Genomic DNA, 16,717 nt, shown 5'->3' with positions numbered 1-16,717 from the left:
AGACTTTCAACACAATTTTAAAATTAAAATTTAAACCAACAAAAAACAATATAAAAAATCTCAACCTAATACTAATACTAAATAAGTTTGACTATTCTTAAATAAGTTCTTTTAAAAAAGGAACTTAAAATATAAAGACTTTTATTAATAATTTTTAAATAAGTTATTTTGTGTTTGAAAAGTTATTATAGAAATTCTTGTTTTAAAGTTGTGCATTAAATAAGAGTGATAAAATAATTTTTAAAAATAGGAGAAGTCACATTTTTTAACTTCTTCAAAAAATTTTAAATAATTTTTTAAAAAGTTAAAAATTTATCTAAAAAATTTTACCAAACACTATTAATATAATTTTTTATAAGTCAAAAACTAAAAAAGATAGCTTTTAAAATTTTCCCAACAAACCCTAATTATCCTAGTTTTTTTATGGATATAGAAGTCATCACTTTGTTTGTAATTTTATAACTTTTCTCTCTAATTTTTTTTCTTATAATTCTGGCTGTAACGATATAGTTTATATTATACCATCACCGTATTTTATCCAATTAAAAAAATATAGATAAAGAAATAATTCAAAAAAAAATCTAAAAGTAAATTACCTCTTTTTCTTTCTGTCGTTATGTTCCGCCTGTCTTGTACGGCCGTATAGAGAATGAGCTCTAAACTTTTTTGGCATTTAGCTTTTAATAAGACCATTATTATTTTATTATTATGGAAGGAGATGCTAATTAATAAGGTTAAAAATTCAATTATTTATATATATGTTAGATTTTAGAAGAGTGCTAAGGAACTAGTAATTTTTGTGATTTATAGCTATCAAATAACTATCAATGATGATTTTAATAGTGTGAGATTTCATCCAATGACTCACTTTTAAGATGTTCATGTTCTTCGTATAGTAGCTAGGTTTGTAGAAATAATAATGCATGTCATATTTAGTTTTCTGTTGTTGCCTTAATGTGTTCTAAACATGTTACTTCTTATTTGATCTGTCCTCTAGGTACATGATGTGCATCGTTCCATTCACATAAAAGATGTGTATTTAACCAATTAGCAGTTAGTTTGTCATTACAATTATTTTAGGTATATATTAAAAATTAATCGCTCATAAAAATTATATGTCATAATACAAAAATATTTTAAAACAAATATATTTTTGTACGTAAAGAAAAGATTTTCATGCTGTGTTTATTTAGCGCAAGTCTGAGAACTTTGATTTTTATTCTAGATTAAAATAAAAAAAAATATTATTTTAATCTTTAATATTTAAATTAAATCTTAATTTAATTAGTTTTTAAAATTTTAAATGTTTTATTTTAGTTCTAAAAAATTTTAAACAAATTTAATGTTATTTTATTTTTAAATTTGATATGAATAATTAACGAAATGAATAATATAAATACTATCAATATTTTTAGTTAAATTATATCTTTTTATTTCTATATGTTAGAGTGTAATAATATAATATCCAAGGGAAATGTGTTAGCTTTTATTATTTTGTACAATTCACTAAAGAAAATGATAAAGTATTTACTATTTAAAGCTTATACGTAAAGTTTGCAAATATTTATTTAATTAAAACTTTTTGAAGCAAGGGATAACAATTTTGTATTTTTAATTTCATAATTTTTTTTACGTTCGAAATTTTGGAGTTTAAGGTTTATGGTGTATGGATGTACAAGAAATAATGTTATTTCTTAAATATCATAGAAGATCTTTCTAATGAGTAATTCTTTTCAGGATCATGCTTAAAAAATATTACTAAATATATAGTACAAAAATATGAATTTAATTTTAACTACATTTTTTAATTAAGTGTTATCAAAATTTTATAACCGCTATATCAACTATAATAATAACTACTATAAAATACACCTATTCGTTATTATTGCAAACATTAAATTTTAGAGAAAAAATATGGATTAATAATTATGATAGTAATAATAAAGTCTTGAGCCTTCTTGGGTAACTATAATTTTTTATTGGTATTCATTGTTATTCAATGTTATTTTATTCTTCAAAAAAATTGATTTTTTTTATCAATAAGCAACCAATACTTTTTTATAATAACAACTCAAATTCTTAACCCTCGTTATGTTATAATTGTTTAATTTATCCACTTTTTGTGGGATGATTATTGACTATAAAAAAAAATGAACTTTAGACAAAATTTTTTTTAAAGAATAATGCTAGAAAGATAATAATATAAAATTATTTTATTTAATTTAATATTTATAATTTTATATATAATAAATATTATTTTTATTTAAAAAATAATTAATAAATATAAAATAATTTTTTTTGATTAATTTGGGTTGGTTTTTATTATTTTTTAGACATTTTCGTTTCGTAAAAAGATAAAAACTTAAATGCAGAAAGCCAAGAGCCGTTAAATAGTAATTTAATCAAATCTATCAAATTATTTAACGATTTTCGACTATCAAATTTACGTAAAGTTACCTCAATGCAATTCATTGATTTACAGGACACTTATAATAACACATGCAGACATTCATGTAATATTGTGCTAGGAGGAGGCCAGCAATTTTTGTATTTTGTAATTATCAATTGGCTATCAATAGGGTTTTTAATAATGTGAAATTACATCCAATAATAGAATATTACTCACTTTTCTTTTGATGGTTAAGTGCTGGTCACAAAATAAAAAAATTAATGGCCCTCTAGACTTTCTCTATATAACACACGCAAATTAAACATTCGTGTAATCAATCTCTCTTCACTTCTGAGGCTAACTCTAAAAGAAAAACTTCAAATAAAACTATCATGGTCATAACTCATACGGCCTACCAACGGCTAGCTTCAACCTAACTAACACAGTTCTTATTTTTATACTGATCACACACAAATTAAAGGAAGATAAGAAAAAAAGAAAAGAAAAGAAAACAACAACATACATACATCATACAAATGAAAGTGAAACAACAATCAATAAGGCTTCCACCTTAAAGATCTATATCTCTTCCCACCACGACGTTCATATACAAAATCAAGTTGAGGCACAATCTTGTATAGAGCTTCGTCTACTTTCTTGGAGTACCACAACCTCCATTTCTTCCACAAAATCAGTGGCATCATGAATATTCCAAATCCAAAAGTGAATCCCAACTCTACACTTAACAAACTCCAATTAACTGAACTACTACTATGAGAGTTAGTAGTTTTAGATGATGGTCGTAACAACCCTTGCTCTTCTCCACCACAACCTTGTGTCAATGGAGGTCCACATAACGCTTCATTTCCCACAAATGAATGTGCTCCAAACGATTGAATTTGAGTGCCTGTTGGAATTCTCCCCACAAGATGATTATAGGAGAGATTCATGATGGCAAGAAAAGATAAGCTTGCAAGCTCAGTTGGAATCTCTCCCCTCAGAGAATTCATTGACAAGTCTAAGGATTCAAGATTTCTCAAGTTTCCCAAAGTTGAAGGAATATGGCCTGAGAATGCATTGTGAGACAAGTTAAGAGCATGCAGTGCTTTGAAACTCATGATCTCTTCTGGTATTGGCCCTTCAAATTGGTTTGATGAGAAATCCAATGAAGTGAATGCAATGAGAATCTTTTCCAACTTCATTTGTTGACCTTTGATTACAATGGTAACTGAGTCCTCATACCTACGAAGACTATAAGCCTCCGCATATACATGAGAGAACAAGTGATCTAACACATAAAGTGGCTCAACTGTAACAAGTTTGGCTAACTTCATTTTGCTGCTCTTAGAGAAAATTGTAGTTATAGCATCAAGATTCACTGAATAATTGATGTTGATATCATAAAAATTAAAAGATAAATGTCCAAACCTTGATTTATCTTTATCTTCATCATCAGACATCAATTCTTTCCAAGTCTGAAAGAGTGTTGTTGGTAACATGCCACTAAATTTGTTGTCTGCTACATCAACAATTTGAAGCTTTTCCCAATCGCCAATCACATTGGAGCATCCAATCTGTCCATAGAACTTATTTGACCTTAAAACCATGACGCTTAGCGAAGAAATGTTCTTCAAGAAGCAGGGGAACTCGTCCATTAATTGATTGTTTCCAACATTTAGGACTTGGAGATTTTGGCAGTTAGCCAAAGATTTTGGGAGGCCTCCATTTAAAAGATTTCCATTGAGATCTATAAACCTTAGAGAACATGAAGTTGAGAATAATGTATCTGAAATGTGGCCATTGAGTTTGTTTCCAGCAAGATTTAATAGTTTCAGAGAGCTACTCTTCCTTGTTGTCAAGCACTCAGGAATGTTGCCAATGAAGCCATTATATGAAAGATCAAGCATTCTAAGAGTTGAAATATTGCAAATGGATTCATCGATTTTTCCATAAAAATTGTTGTTTGAGAAAAATATATCAACTGAGTCAGGAATAGAATTACCAATATCTGATGGTGTAATAGAACTGAATCTATTATTTGAGTAGTCCAGATGAACAATATTTTTTGTGAAAATGGGTGCTGGTCCTTGTAATTGATTTCCATGAAGATCAAGGTAGAACAAAATTGAACTAAGATTTTGGAAAGGACCTTCCATATCAGTCAAAAAATTGTTGGAAAGATTCAAGAAGCATAGAATTTCAAGTCTCCAAATCCAATTGGGTATTGTTCCTTCAATTTGGTTGTTGGACAAATCTAAAAAGAGTAAAGAAGACTGATTTATCAAAAATGCAGGAAATACAGTCAACTTACATGAAGCCAACCAAAGATTGATCAACTTGGGGAATGGAAGATCATTGTCATCCACAATTAACAAGTTGTTGTTTGAGAGATCAAGTGTTGCCAAATTTTGTAGCCTTTGAACAACACTCAATTGTATGGTGCCATTGAACTTGTTTGTGGAAAGTTGAAGTAAACTGAGACTTTTCAGTTGAAAGATAGACAAAGGAACACGCCCTTGAAAATTGTTTTCACTTAAATCAAGCATCTCTAATGATGAGGAGGAACCGTTTGGGAACTCTTCAAGTTGGCCATCAAATCTATTGTTAGCAAGAAAGAGCAGCTGCAGAGATGGAAGTGTAAACAAAGATGAAGGAAGTCTTCCATCTAGAGAGTTAACTTCTAAATTAATGCTCACAAGATCTATAAGGCCTTCAAAATGGGTGGGTGAAAGTGTGCCCTTTAGATAATTATGATTAAGATACAAGATTCTCAGAGCCTTGGACCTATTGAAAGATGGAAGAGGACCAGTAAGATTATTGAATGACAAATCAAGATAAACAAGTTCGGCAAGATCAGACAATGAATTGGAAATTGTCTCATTGAATTGGCAATTTGATAGATCTAGTGTTGACAATTGTCTTAACTTGTTAATAGTCTGTGGTAAAGGTCCTGAGAAATTTGTGCGGCTAAGATTCAAGTAATGGAGAGATCTTTGATGTAGAAAGTTTGATAAAGAACCATGAAGGCCTTGATTATCTGACACATCAAGGACATGAAGTGATGAAATTTGGAAGATATTTTTTGGAAAGACTCCACTCAAACCACAACTTCTGAGTTGCAAAGTGGTTAAATTAGACAAATTACCAAGGTACTCAGGAATTGGGCTTGCCAAATTGTTATGGTCTAGTTGAAGTATTGAGAGAGATTGAAGCTTTGTCAATGAAGAATCAAGAGGACCAGAGAGATTGCAAGATGACATACTCAAAACTTGTAGACTTTGTAGGGAAGAAACAGCATGGCACCACTCCTCTCCTTTGGCTGAAATTGCAACACCATCTAGATACAGTTCTTTCATTCTTGTAAAGTTTTGCACAAACTCTACCATGTTTGGCTTCTCAAGTTTCAAACCATGTTTTGACGATGAAGTGATTGTGGTAGACAAATCAAGAGTCTCCAACTTGATCAAGTAAGAGATTTCAGTTGGAATTTGCCCCATGAAACCAGCATTTGACAAATTCAAATACCTGAGATTCTTCAGGTTTTTGAACTCAGAATAAATTTCAAAGTGGAATTCATTATAAGCCAAATTCAAACTCTGCAAATATTGCATGTGGAAGAGACTGCTGAAGTTACCTCCAACTATAGATTCTTGGCTTAAATCTAGATCCACGACATGCCCCTTGTAGCAAGAGACTCCATTCCAGTGGCAACAATCGTGAACATGGTTCCAATGAATTAACTTTTTGGACTGAGTTTGGTTATATACGAGGCTGTTCTTCAAATGGAGCAACAAAGAATGTTGATGACCAAGACAATGGGAAGTAGCAGCATTAATGGTGATGGTAAAGTTCACTAGGCACAAGGGTTCTAGCAAGCAAAGCCATATGATAAGGGTGGTTCTCATCATCATCATTGGAGGGAAGCAACTTATTATTTTTGATAAATGGTTTTTTGCATTTGATTATATGTTATATCCTTCCTTTTATAGATTGCAAATCACATATTATATTCCCTCCTCGTCAAATTAACTATATTTTTTATTTATTCATTTTAAAAGTTAATGTATTTAGATAGAAGAATTTAATTTTGATGCACAGATAGTATAAAATGTTTTACACAATCATTAAATCATATTCATTCTTTTGAATGACCATTCAATGTAAAAAAATAGTTATTTTTATTGATGTAATATTACGTAATTAGATACACGTATAAAACTATTTTAATAAACCAAAAGAAAAAAATAAAACAACCTAATTTGAATAATTGAATTTGAAAAGGAGAGAGTGTGAGTTATGAATAGGATTGGAAGTGAGTCAAGTTAGCTCATAAACCAGCTCGAGTTTTGACTCGTTAATAACTTAATAAGCTAAACTCGTAAGCTGGTGAGCCAAACTTTTACCTGAAATTGAGCTCATCAATTCGTGAGCTGACTCGATTATATATATGTACATACATTTAATCTATACTTTTAATATTATATATATACATATGAAATAGTAATATATATATTGATAGTCTTAATTATTTAAAATTTTATATTTATTTTTTATATATAATTTTGATATAGGACATAAATAAAAAATTTATAATTTATTAATATAATATTATATATTATGTTTCTATTATTTGAGCCAGTTCGTGAGTTTTCGGTGAGCTAAACTTAAACTTAATAGGCTCCATTATTAATAAGTGGAGTCGTGAGCTAAACTCAAATTTCATGAGCTAAATTTAAATTTTGTCTAATTCAAATCAACTCAACTCAATTCCATCCATAGTCATGAATGAAAATCAGCAATGCTTGTTGTTTGGTAGTAATTAAGTCAGCAAATGTATACACATTCTCAGATAGTCCAACTAATTGCATAGGGTTTGATTTTGTTATCCGGTTATGCTGAGCAAAGTCTTCCGGATTGTGATTGTACGAAACAGACAGAGAGTCTTTCCACTTATTCTTCAGTGATGAAACAAACTTTATGACTTTGATTTGGAAATTCAAGATATAGTTCAAGAATAAATAACCCATTAATATTTTAATAGAAAGAATATATTATATTATTAGTTTAATCTCAAAAAGATAAATACATCGAAAACCAATTATTTATTGAATTTAATTTTAATATTAAATAAATATAAAATAATTTTATACGTACATTTACGTAATATCACATTAGTAATATAATTAATTTTTACATTAATATATAAATAGTCATTTAAACAGATAAATATGATTAAACGATAGTATAAAATATTTTATACTGTTAGTATATTAAAATTAAATTTTTGTTTAATTACTATATATAAATTAGTATTTTTAATTTAAGTTTGAGTTCAATTAGGAGTTAATTTTTTTCTGGTCAATAGTAAATTTTTTTAAATTTTAAATTTTAAATTATAAACTCTAAATCTTAAATTTTAAATCCAAAATTCTAACTCTATACCTTAAATTCTCCAAAAATATAAAAATTAAAATGATAGTTTTATAATAAAAAATTAATTAATATTAACTTTGACCGCTTAAAAAAAGAGTCTATGATATTTATGATTATAACTTTGACTACTTAATTTAGTAATTTTTAAAAATTATTATTAAAATTAAAGGCATAATTTTTTATATTTTAATAATATTTTATTTTCAAACTAAAATGTGTTATTAAATAATAAATATTATTATTTTAATCTTAACAATATTTTTTAAATATTATTCGTAATTATTGTGATTATAGACACCGTACCATCCATCACTTATTCTTTATACTACTTATACTTATTAGATCAATTTGGTAAAACTGTACTATTTACAAAAGGGGATTACTCCCTCGTTTTATTACTATACAAGTTAATTTCTTTACATTAAAGAGTACAAATTCCAAAGTTTTAATTTTTTTCCATACATCAATAATATTTCCTCCGTGTATATCGATGCACAACTGTGGAGGAGGAGTAGTCCGCAGATCAGGGTGGATCAATGGTGATAAATTGAGGCAGTGCTTCTTAGTCTTATTATGTGAATGAAAAAGGAACAGTGATTCATGTTTTGAAAAGCAAGGAAAGTAAAATTTGAATCTATGTGAAAGTTCAAATTATTTATTTGTAATTATCAAATTTTTTTTTTCGATCTAGATAAGTTCAAATTTATTTATTTATTTTTTTTGGTTCGCTGAAGAATTTCATTTTTAGTATTATTATTGGTTCAAATAGTCATATCTATAATTTTAATAAATATCTATCTTTGATAAAAAGAACAACAAAAGAATGAAAAAATAATGTTCAAGTTACATCAGGTGAATGTCGTAAAATTAAAGTCACCCAAAGTTTGGACTTTAAAAGTGAAAGCAAAATTCATGGATAATGATTGATTGAACGAGTGAAAAATCAAAGTAAGAAAATTGGATATACATTCTTGAAAAGTTTTCTATGAGGAGAAAAAAGTAACTACCTGATGCAATGGACGATGCCATCAACATTTTTTAAGTCAATGCCGTATAAATTAAACGAAAAGACTTGATCAATTTAATGAAATATCTTTTTGTCCGTCACAATTTAAAGGGAGGGTGGTAATGGTTGGAGCCTTCAATGCAATCAAGAGCCATAAAGAGAAATAGGAGATATCCTTCCATTTGCTAATTCAATTTATAATTTTAATAATTTTATTAATGACAATCAATTAATAGACCTTGTCATGATAGGTCATGAGTTCACGTGGTCAAATACACGAGCTGGTGAGGAGCTAATAACAAAAAGATTAGATCGTTGTCTATCTGATTTGACATGAAAAGAGTAGTATAATAAGATCAGTGACGAATGCAAAAAATTTATGTTAGAGGGACAAAAATAATATATATTACTATCAAAAGATATATTAATTCAAATTTTAAAAAATAAAAGTGTACATTAATTATTTAAATAAAAAAACCAAAAATTATATATAATAAAATAGAATGAAAGATATTTTTTAAATATTTTTTATTATTATTTCTATAAATAAAAAATATATTTTAAATTAGTAAATTGATCAATTAATTTTAGAAATTTATATACAATATAATTACATATAATAAAATAGAACGAAAGATAAATAAATAAATAATAAGGATCACTAAATTGAGAATTAAATAAAATATATAAATTTATGAAGAGAATGAAAAATTAGATTAATACCTAAACTATAAATGTTTAAATTAAGATTTGTAATTGAAAATATCAAAAAGAGAAACAATGAAATTAAAAGATATATAGAGTTATAGAGAGTTATATAAAAAAAATAGAGAATTTAAAATTTATCTTTTGATGAAAAGAAGATTACCACTAGAAAAGGAATAGAAAAAGAAGGTTGAAACTAATAAGAGGATTTAAAAGAATAAAGGAGTGATGACGGCTGAAATTTGAGAATGGAAAAAGATTAAATTTAATTAGGTTAATTAATAGTTAAAATGATAGAAAGAAAAAGTGGGTTTAGAACTTTAAATAATTTGGCTAAGTTTATTTATAATGGGGTCATTTAAAATTTAAAATGAGGGCATATTATATATGTATATTTTTTTTTAAAAAAAAGTGGGGGCAAGTACCCCCTCATGCTACTACATGGGTCCATCCCTGTATGGGATGGTTGTGGTTAGAAGACAAGCAGAAAATGGTTCAAACCATACTCCTTTAATCCTAGATTTAGACTCTCGACCTGAAAGACCAAAAGAAAATTCAAGTTCTAGGATAGATGGTGTGACGAAGAGAAGGTAAAGAGGATTGTGAAAGACGTTTAGGGGCTAACCATTGAAGGCTCCTCGATGTACTCTCTAGCCTAGAAGCTCAAGTAATGCCAGCACAGACTAGTACAGTGGCAGCAACAATCTCGGTCCAATTTTAAAATACTAATAGAATAAATAACCTTGCAGCTGGAAGCAAAAAAGGACGAGGGTTTCTTTGAAGGCAACGAGTTAATTGAACTTGAGAACATATTAGAGGCAAAGATGAAGAGAGAAGAAAGTTATTGAAGGGAGAAGTCTAGATGTAAATGATTGAACAAAGGAGACATCAACATAAAGTTCTTCCATCAAAGGTTCTAATCTAGAAACTGGAAAAATAAAATCTGGGGACTAATTGGAGAAGATGGAGAAGTCGTTTCTGATCCAGCGAGTATAGCGAGGGTGGCTAAATCCTATTTTCAGAAGATTTTTATGGCTACCAACCAAGCTGATCCGAGAATATTTTTTGAGAATTTCAGACCTACAGTTACAACTAATATGAATCGTAGGCTATTTGGTGTGGAATTTACAACCACAAACTAACCGGCAAGTGCACCGCGTCGTACCAAGTAATACCTCAGGTGAGTGAGGGTCAATCCCACGAGGATTGATGGACTAAGCAACAATGGTTAAATGATTTACTTAGTTAGACAAACAGAAAATAGTATTTGAGAGTTCAAAGAGTATTAAACAGTAAACTCAGAATATCATAAGACAGGTAATAAATAAGTTGGGAATAATATATGGAGAAACAGTTAAGGTTTCAGAGTTATCTATTTTTCGGATTGACTTTTCTTAATAACTATTTTAATCATGCAAGATTTAATTCATGGCAAACTATATGTGACTAGACCCTAATTCCTTAGACCATTCTAGTCTCCTCTAATTCTCATTAACCGTCAATTCCTTGGTCAATTAATTCCAATTAGAGGGTGAAATTCAATTCTAGTTTATATGCCACAGAAATCCTAACTACCCAAATATAAGAGGATTATATGTCACGTATCCCGTTAAGTCCAGATAATTAGAATTTAGGAGAAATTATTTTCAAGCTGTTGTTCAAGTAAAGAGCTTTTTCAAGTTATACAAGAACTCAATTAGAAAGAGGGTCATACTTTCGTTCCACCCAAATTCATAAGATAAAGAACGAAAACAATTCTTGAAATATAAATTAGTACATGAATTAAAGTAGAAAAATAATAGTATCAATCCATACAATAAACAGAGCTCCTAACCTTAACAATGGAGGTTTAGTTGCTCATGGTTCAGAGAGAAAATAAGGATTATAAATTGGGCTGAGGTGGAATGAAAAGTTAACTAATTGGAATAATGTTGGAATCCTCCGAAGGGAAGTTCCTTTTTTCTTTTATATCTAATCCTAATTAATTTAAAATCTATTCTCTAAAACTAAAATAATATCTTTTCCTATTTTAAATTAAAAATACAGTTTTAAATTAGAATTAATAAATTAGCGTTTTCTGCATGTGGCGCATGTCACGCGTACGCGTCAGTCACGCGTACGCGTCGATGGTCTTCTTCGCGTGTCACGCATACGCGTCAGGTACGCGCATGCGTCGCTGAACAAATCTCCAAATCACGCGCACGCGTTAGGTACGCGTACGCGTCGCGGTGCAAATCTTCAAATCACGCGCACGCGTCAGGTACGCGCACGCGTCGCTCCTCGCTGTCATCTCCTTTAATTCTTGTGCTGATTCTATTTGTGCAAGCTTCCTCTCCATTCTCTAAGCCATTCCTGATTTATATAGCTTTCTTCTCTTTTTCTGCGGAAGCTCCATCAAATCTAACCAAATGCTACATAAAATAAATAGAATTGCACAAGAATCAAAGTAGCATCCATAGTGGCTAAAAGATAATTAATTCTTGATAAAACTTAACAAATTAAATACAAATTCATTAGGAAAAGATAGGAAAGATGCTCACGCATCACAACACCAAACTTGAATTGTTGCTTGTCCTCAAGCAACCAAACTAATATAGGCTTAGAATGTGAATTTGCATGAGAATGAGAGTTCGATTAAGCTCATGTCTCTTCTTACAGTGGGGTCTACAATTGCAATCTTGAATAGTTTTGGCATCTCTCTCTCCTTTGAATCAGAAGGATGTCACTGTCATTCGGAATTAGAATCCGGATAATATTATGAAGTCTCTAGTCTTTTGTAACTCGATTTAACCCTTGAACACATCAATTTTTCTTTAATTCTCTTTTCTTTGGTGCTTTGCACCTTGAGCCTAGCCGTGACTTTAAATGTTTTGTCTCAAGCTTTACTTGACACAGAAACACCACAAGCACTTAACTGGAGAACTCTCTTTAAGTTCTGATTTTTCTTTCAGCTACTCCCAGACAGTGGTGCTCAAAGCCTTTGGCATATTCTGCTAATTGCAATTGATCTCGACTCTAAATGTTTTGTCTCAAGGATTACTTGACACAAGAACACCACAAGCATATGACTAGGGAAACAACTCTTTGAGCTTTTAATCATGTCTGACCTCCCTAGTTATTGATGCTCAGAGCCTTGGACCTTGCTTTTTATTTTTTTCTATTTTTTTTCTCTTTGCTATTTCTTTTGCTTCAAGGATTAAACTTTTACTTATTGCAGAGACTTCATAATAGTTCTCTAAATTCCTGTTCCTTGTACATCAACATTCTTTGATTTAAATTTAAATATGCACTATTCATGTCATGCATTCAAAGTCACAGAAAATACCACCACATTTGAATAAATGAGACTACTCTAAAAATTAAACTCAATTTCTCATGCATTACATCGCCTTTTTCTTCTTTCTTTTTGATTTCAAGCTCAGTGGTTGATACATGAGACACCTTTCAGACTTAAAGCAACTAACAGAAATTTTAAAAATAACAGAACTAAACTAGAACCTAAGAATTTATCTAATAAAGGATCATGTAATAAACAAGACAAAATAAACAGAAAACTGGAATATAACATAGTAAAAGCGGGAAGGAATGTAGAATGAAAAGAATTCAACCACCTCAGTTATGTTGGTGGCCATCCCATTCCTCCGGCTATGCTCCTCAGTGAAGATGATTTGCCTCCCTTTGGTCCCATAGAAAAGCTATAAGCGAAGCGACAATACCAAACTTAAAGGTTTGCTTGTCCTCAAGCAAAGAAGAACTGAAAACAGAGAGGGACATAAAAAACATATAAAAAAAATTAGTATAATGAAAGAAGAATAAAAAGATAAAAGAACAAGAGAGAATTAGGATTGGGGGGTGGATGATTTGAAATCAGGCACTGATTTGGTTTAATTAGGCGTCGCATGCAACGCGTACGCGTGAGGCACGCGTATGCATGGATTGCACTAATATCAAGCGACGCGTACGCGTCTGGGACGCGTACGTGTGGATGGTCAGGATTGGAAAACGACGTGCACGCGTCAGGGACGCGTGCGCGTGATGGGACTTGTGCTCCCAGCACCATTCCAGCCCCACACCATCATAACTCTCTGGTCATGCACCCATTTACGCCGTTTTTCAGGGTCACGCGGACGCGTCAGGGATGCGCACGCGTGGATGGCTAAAAGCGCAAACGATGCGCACGCGTGAGGTACGCGTACGCGTGGGCTTGTTTGTGCACAAAATATAGTTCCAGCGCCACTCCTGCTCAACTCTCCATTCACTTTTATTTTTCACGCACACACATATGACGCGTACACGTCAGCGACGCTTGCGCGTCGTGTGCTCGTTTTTTTCGAAGTGTTCGGGTTTCTGTTCTAAAATAGCTGCATGATCAGAACACACTTAAAACGAAAGGAAAACAGTAAAAACTCAATAAAAATCAAATAAATGAGAAAATCACTACTACAAAAAATAACTAAGGATACGAAATTATCGGGTTACCTCCCGACAAGCTCTTCTTTACCGTCACTAGCTTGACGGTCAGCTCTTCTAAGGAGGAGGATCATAGGGGCTCAGCTCTTCACCCCTTACTTTGAACTTCTTTCCTGTGTCTCCATAAATTAGCTTAATATGCTCTAGAGAGAGGATTCTGTTTACTGTATAAATCGACACTGGCTTGCTAGTCAACACCACTTTCATTCCTGGGGAGAAACCTTCAGTGGGGATCTTTTTGTTCTCCATCCCCTGGGTACTTTCTTCTTTTTGGGAACTTCTTCCTTGGTGGATGATGCATTCCCGACACCAAACTTAGGTTTGATGTCAGGAGGAATTTTATTGATTGTCACCAAAGGAGGTTTGAGTTGTAGATTCTGCTGTGCATCATCAGGGGGTTCTTGAAGGTTTGGATCAATAAGCTCAGTCTGCATGCACCTCTCTTTTTCACCTGCTGAATGTATATCTTTGAAGACATGAAAGACCAGTTGCTCATTATGCACTCTAAGCACTAATTCACCTTCTTCCACATCAATCAAAGCTCTTCCAATGGCTAGGAATGGTCTTCCTATAATTATAGAGGCATTCTCATTCTCCCATGTGTCAAGAATCACAAAATCTGTTGGGAGGAAGAACTTACCCACTTTGACCAAGATATTCTCCACTAATCCATATGCAGGCTTCATAGATTTGTCTGCCATCTGTAATGCTATCTTTGTGGATTGTGCCTCTTGAATTTGCAGTTTCTTCATCACAGCTAAGGGCATTAGATTTATGCTTGCCCCCAGATCACATAGGGCTTTCTCAAAGGATGTGTTCCCAATGGTGCATGGAATTTGAAAGCTCCCTGGATCCGACATCTTCCTTGGCAAGTTATTCTGAATGATGGCATTGCATTCTTTAGTCAGGACCACTGTCTCATCTCCCTTTAAAGGCTTCTTCTTTGACAACAACTCCTTCATGAACTTGACATAGAGAGGCATTTGTTCCAAAACCTCAGCAAAAGGAATATTGATTTGCAACTTTCTGAAGACTTCCAAGAACTTTGAAAACTGCTTGTCCTTGGTCTCCTTTTGAAGTCTCTGAGGATATGGCATTTTAGGCTTGTACTCAGGAGCCTTTGGCAATGTAGGATAAGTGTCAAGAGAGTCTGGGAATGGATTGTCTGCACACTTTGGAGGGACGTGCTCTACTTCTTCCTTCTTCTCATCTGGAGCTTCTTTTTCAACTAACTCTCCATTGACTTTGGTCTTAGAGCCAGCTACTTTACCACTTCTCAATTGAATAACCTTGCAATCTTCTTTTTCAACTGGCTTCTCATTAACTTGTGCTTTCGTACTTGCCACTTGTCCACTTATCAAGGTGATAGCCTTGCATTCATCTCTTGAATTTGGAATTGTGTTACCAGGAAGGCTATTAGTGGTCCTCTGATCAATTTTATTAACTTTTGTGGCTAGTTGACCCATCTGAATCTCCAAGTTCTTGATGGATGCTCTGGTTTCGTGCACAAAACCCCTCATCATCTCCCAATTAGAATCTTCTTAGGATTTAGAATTTGCCTACGGAGGTGATTGTTGTTGATGAGACCAAAATTGGTTGTTATTGTGATTGTTCTATTGGAAACCACCCTGAGAATTATTATTAAAATTTTGTGGCCTCTGAGGTTGCTCCCTCTACCTAAAATTTGGGTTATTTCTCCACTCCTGATTGTAGGTCATAGAGTATGGATCATTGTTGGGATTTCTAGGAGCACTCCCCATGTAATTGACCTGTTCAGAAAAAGATTGAGTATAATCATAATTATCATTTTACACAAAATTACCTGTCATGTCATAAGAGACCTCTTGAGGTGGGTTTTAGGTGTTGATAGCTGAGACTTGCATGCCACCCATCTGCTGAGTAAGTAGATTTATTTGCTGAGACATAAGCTTGTTCTGAGAAAGAATAGCATTAACAGCTTCCATTTCCAACACACCTCTCTTCTGAGAAGTCTATGAGTTCACAGAATTTCTGTTAGATAAGTATAAATATTGGTTGCTAGCAACCAACTCAATAAACTCAATAGTCACCTCCGGTGTCTTCTTCTTGTGCAGTGAACCACCTGCAGAATTATCTAAGCACATCTTGGACATTTCACCTAAACCTTCATAAAAGATATCTAGTTGGGTCCATTTGGAGAACATGTCCGGAGGGCATTGCCTAGTGAGTAGCTTGTACCTCTCCCAAACTTCATAAATAGTTTCACCATCCTTCTGCCTGAAGGTCTGAACCTCCATCCTAAGCTTAGTCAGCTTCTTTGGTGGGAAAAATTTAGTAAGAAACTCAGTAACAACCTTGTCCCAAGTATCCAAACTCTCCTTGAGTTGGGAATCTAGCCATAGCTTTGCTCCATCCCTCAAAGCAAACAGGAAGAGCATGAGTTTGTATACATCTGGGTTCACTCCATTTGTCTTCACAGTATCACAAATCTGCAGAAAATTAGAAATAAATTGATTCGGGTCTTCGTGGGGAAGACCATGATATTGGCAGTTTTGTTGCACCAGGGTGACCAATTGTGGCTTCAATTCAAAGTTGTTCGCAGCTATAGGAGGCACCACAATACTTTTTCCATAAAGATCTGCAGTAGGAGCAGAGTAAGAGCCAAGCACTCTCCTTTGTTGATCATCCCCATTCAGATTTGTCACATTGGCATTAACAGCATTATTAGGATTCAT

The 16,717-nt window shown here is 32.2% G+C and overlaps 1 protein-coding gene, 1 non-coding gene and 1 pseudogene across 2 annotated transcripts; 1 reads left to right on the top strand and 2 right to left on the bottom strand.

The window, feature by feature from the left end:
• Positions 1–2,542: 2,542 nt before the first annotated feature.
• Positions 2,543–6,339, bottom strand: LOC107627695 (uncharacterized). Its single transcript, XM_088505173.1, has one exon. The coding sequence runs from the start codon at positions 6,301–6,303 to the stop codon at positions 2,944–2,946; it is 3,360 nt and encodes a 1,119-aa protein (XP_088361299.1). The 5' UTR covers positions 6,304–6,339; the 3' UTR covers positions 2,543–2,943.
• Positions 6,340–15,676: 9,337 nt separating this feature from the next.
• LOC148575213 (uncharacterized) lies at positions 15,677–16,717 on the bottom strand (annotated as a pseudogene).
• On the top strand, positions 16,182–16,288 carry LOC148575214 (small nucleolar RNA R71). The gene has a single exon (XR_015906406.1). It is a non-coding gene; the product is annotated as a small nucleolar RNA R71 (small nucleolar RNA).

This window comes from Arachis ipaensis, chromosome B2 (assembly GCF_059453495.1).
Source record: "Arachis ipaensis isolate K30076 ecotype BB chromosome B2, ASM5945349v1, whole genome shotgun sequence".
Taxonomy (NCBI): domain Eukaryota; kingdom Viridiplantae; phylum Streptophyta; class Magnoliopsida; order Fabales; family Fabaceae; genus Arachis; species Arachis ipaensis.
Note: the sequence above shows the minus strand (reverse complement) of the source record. Positions and strands in the feature narration are given on the sequence as shown.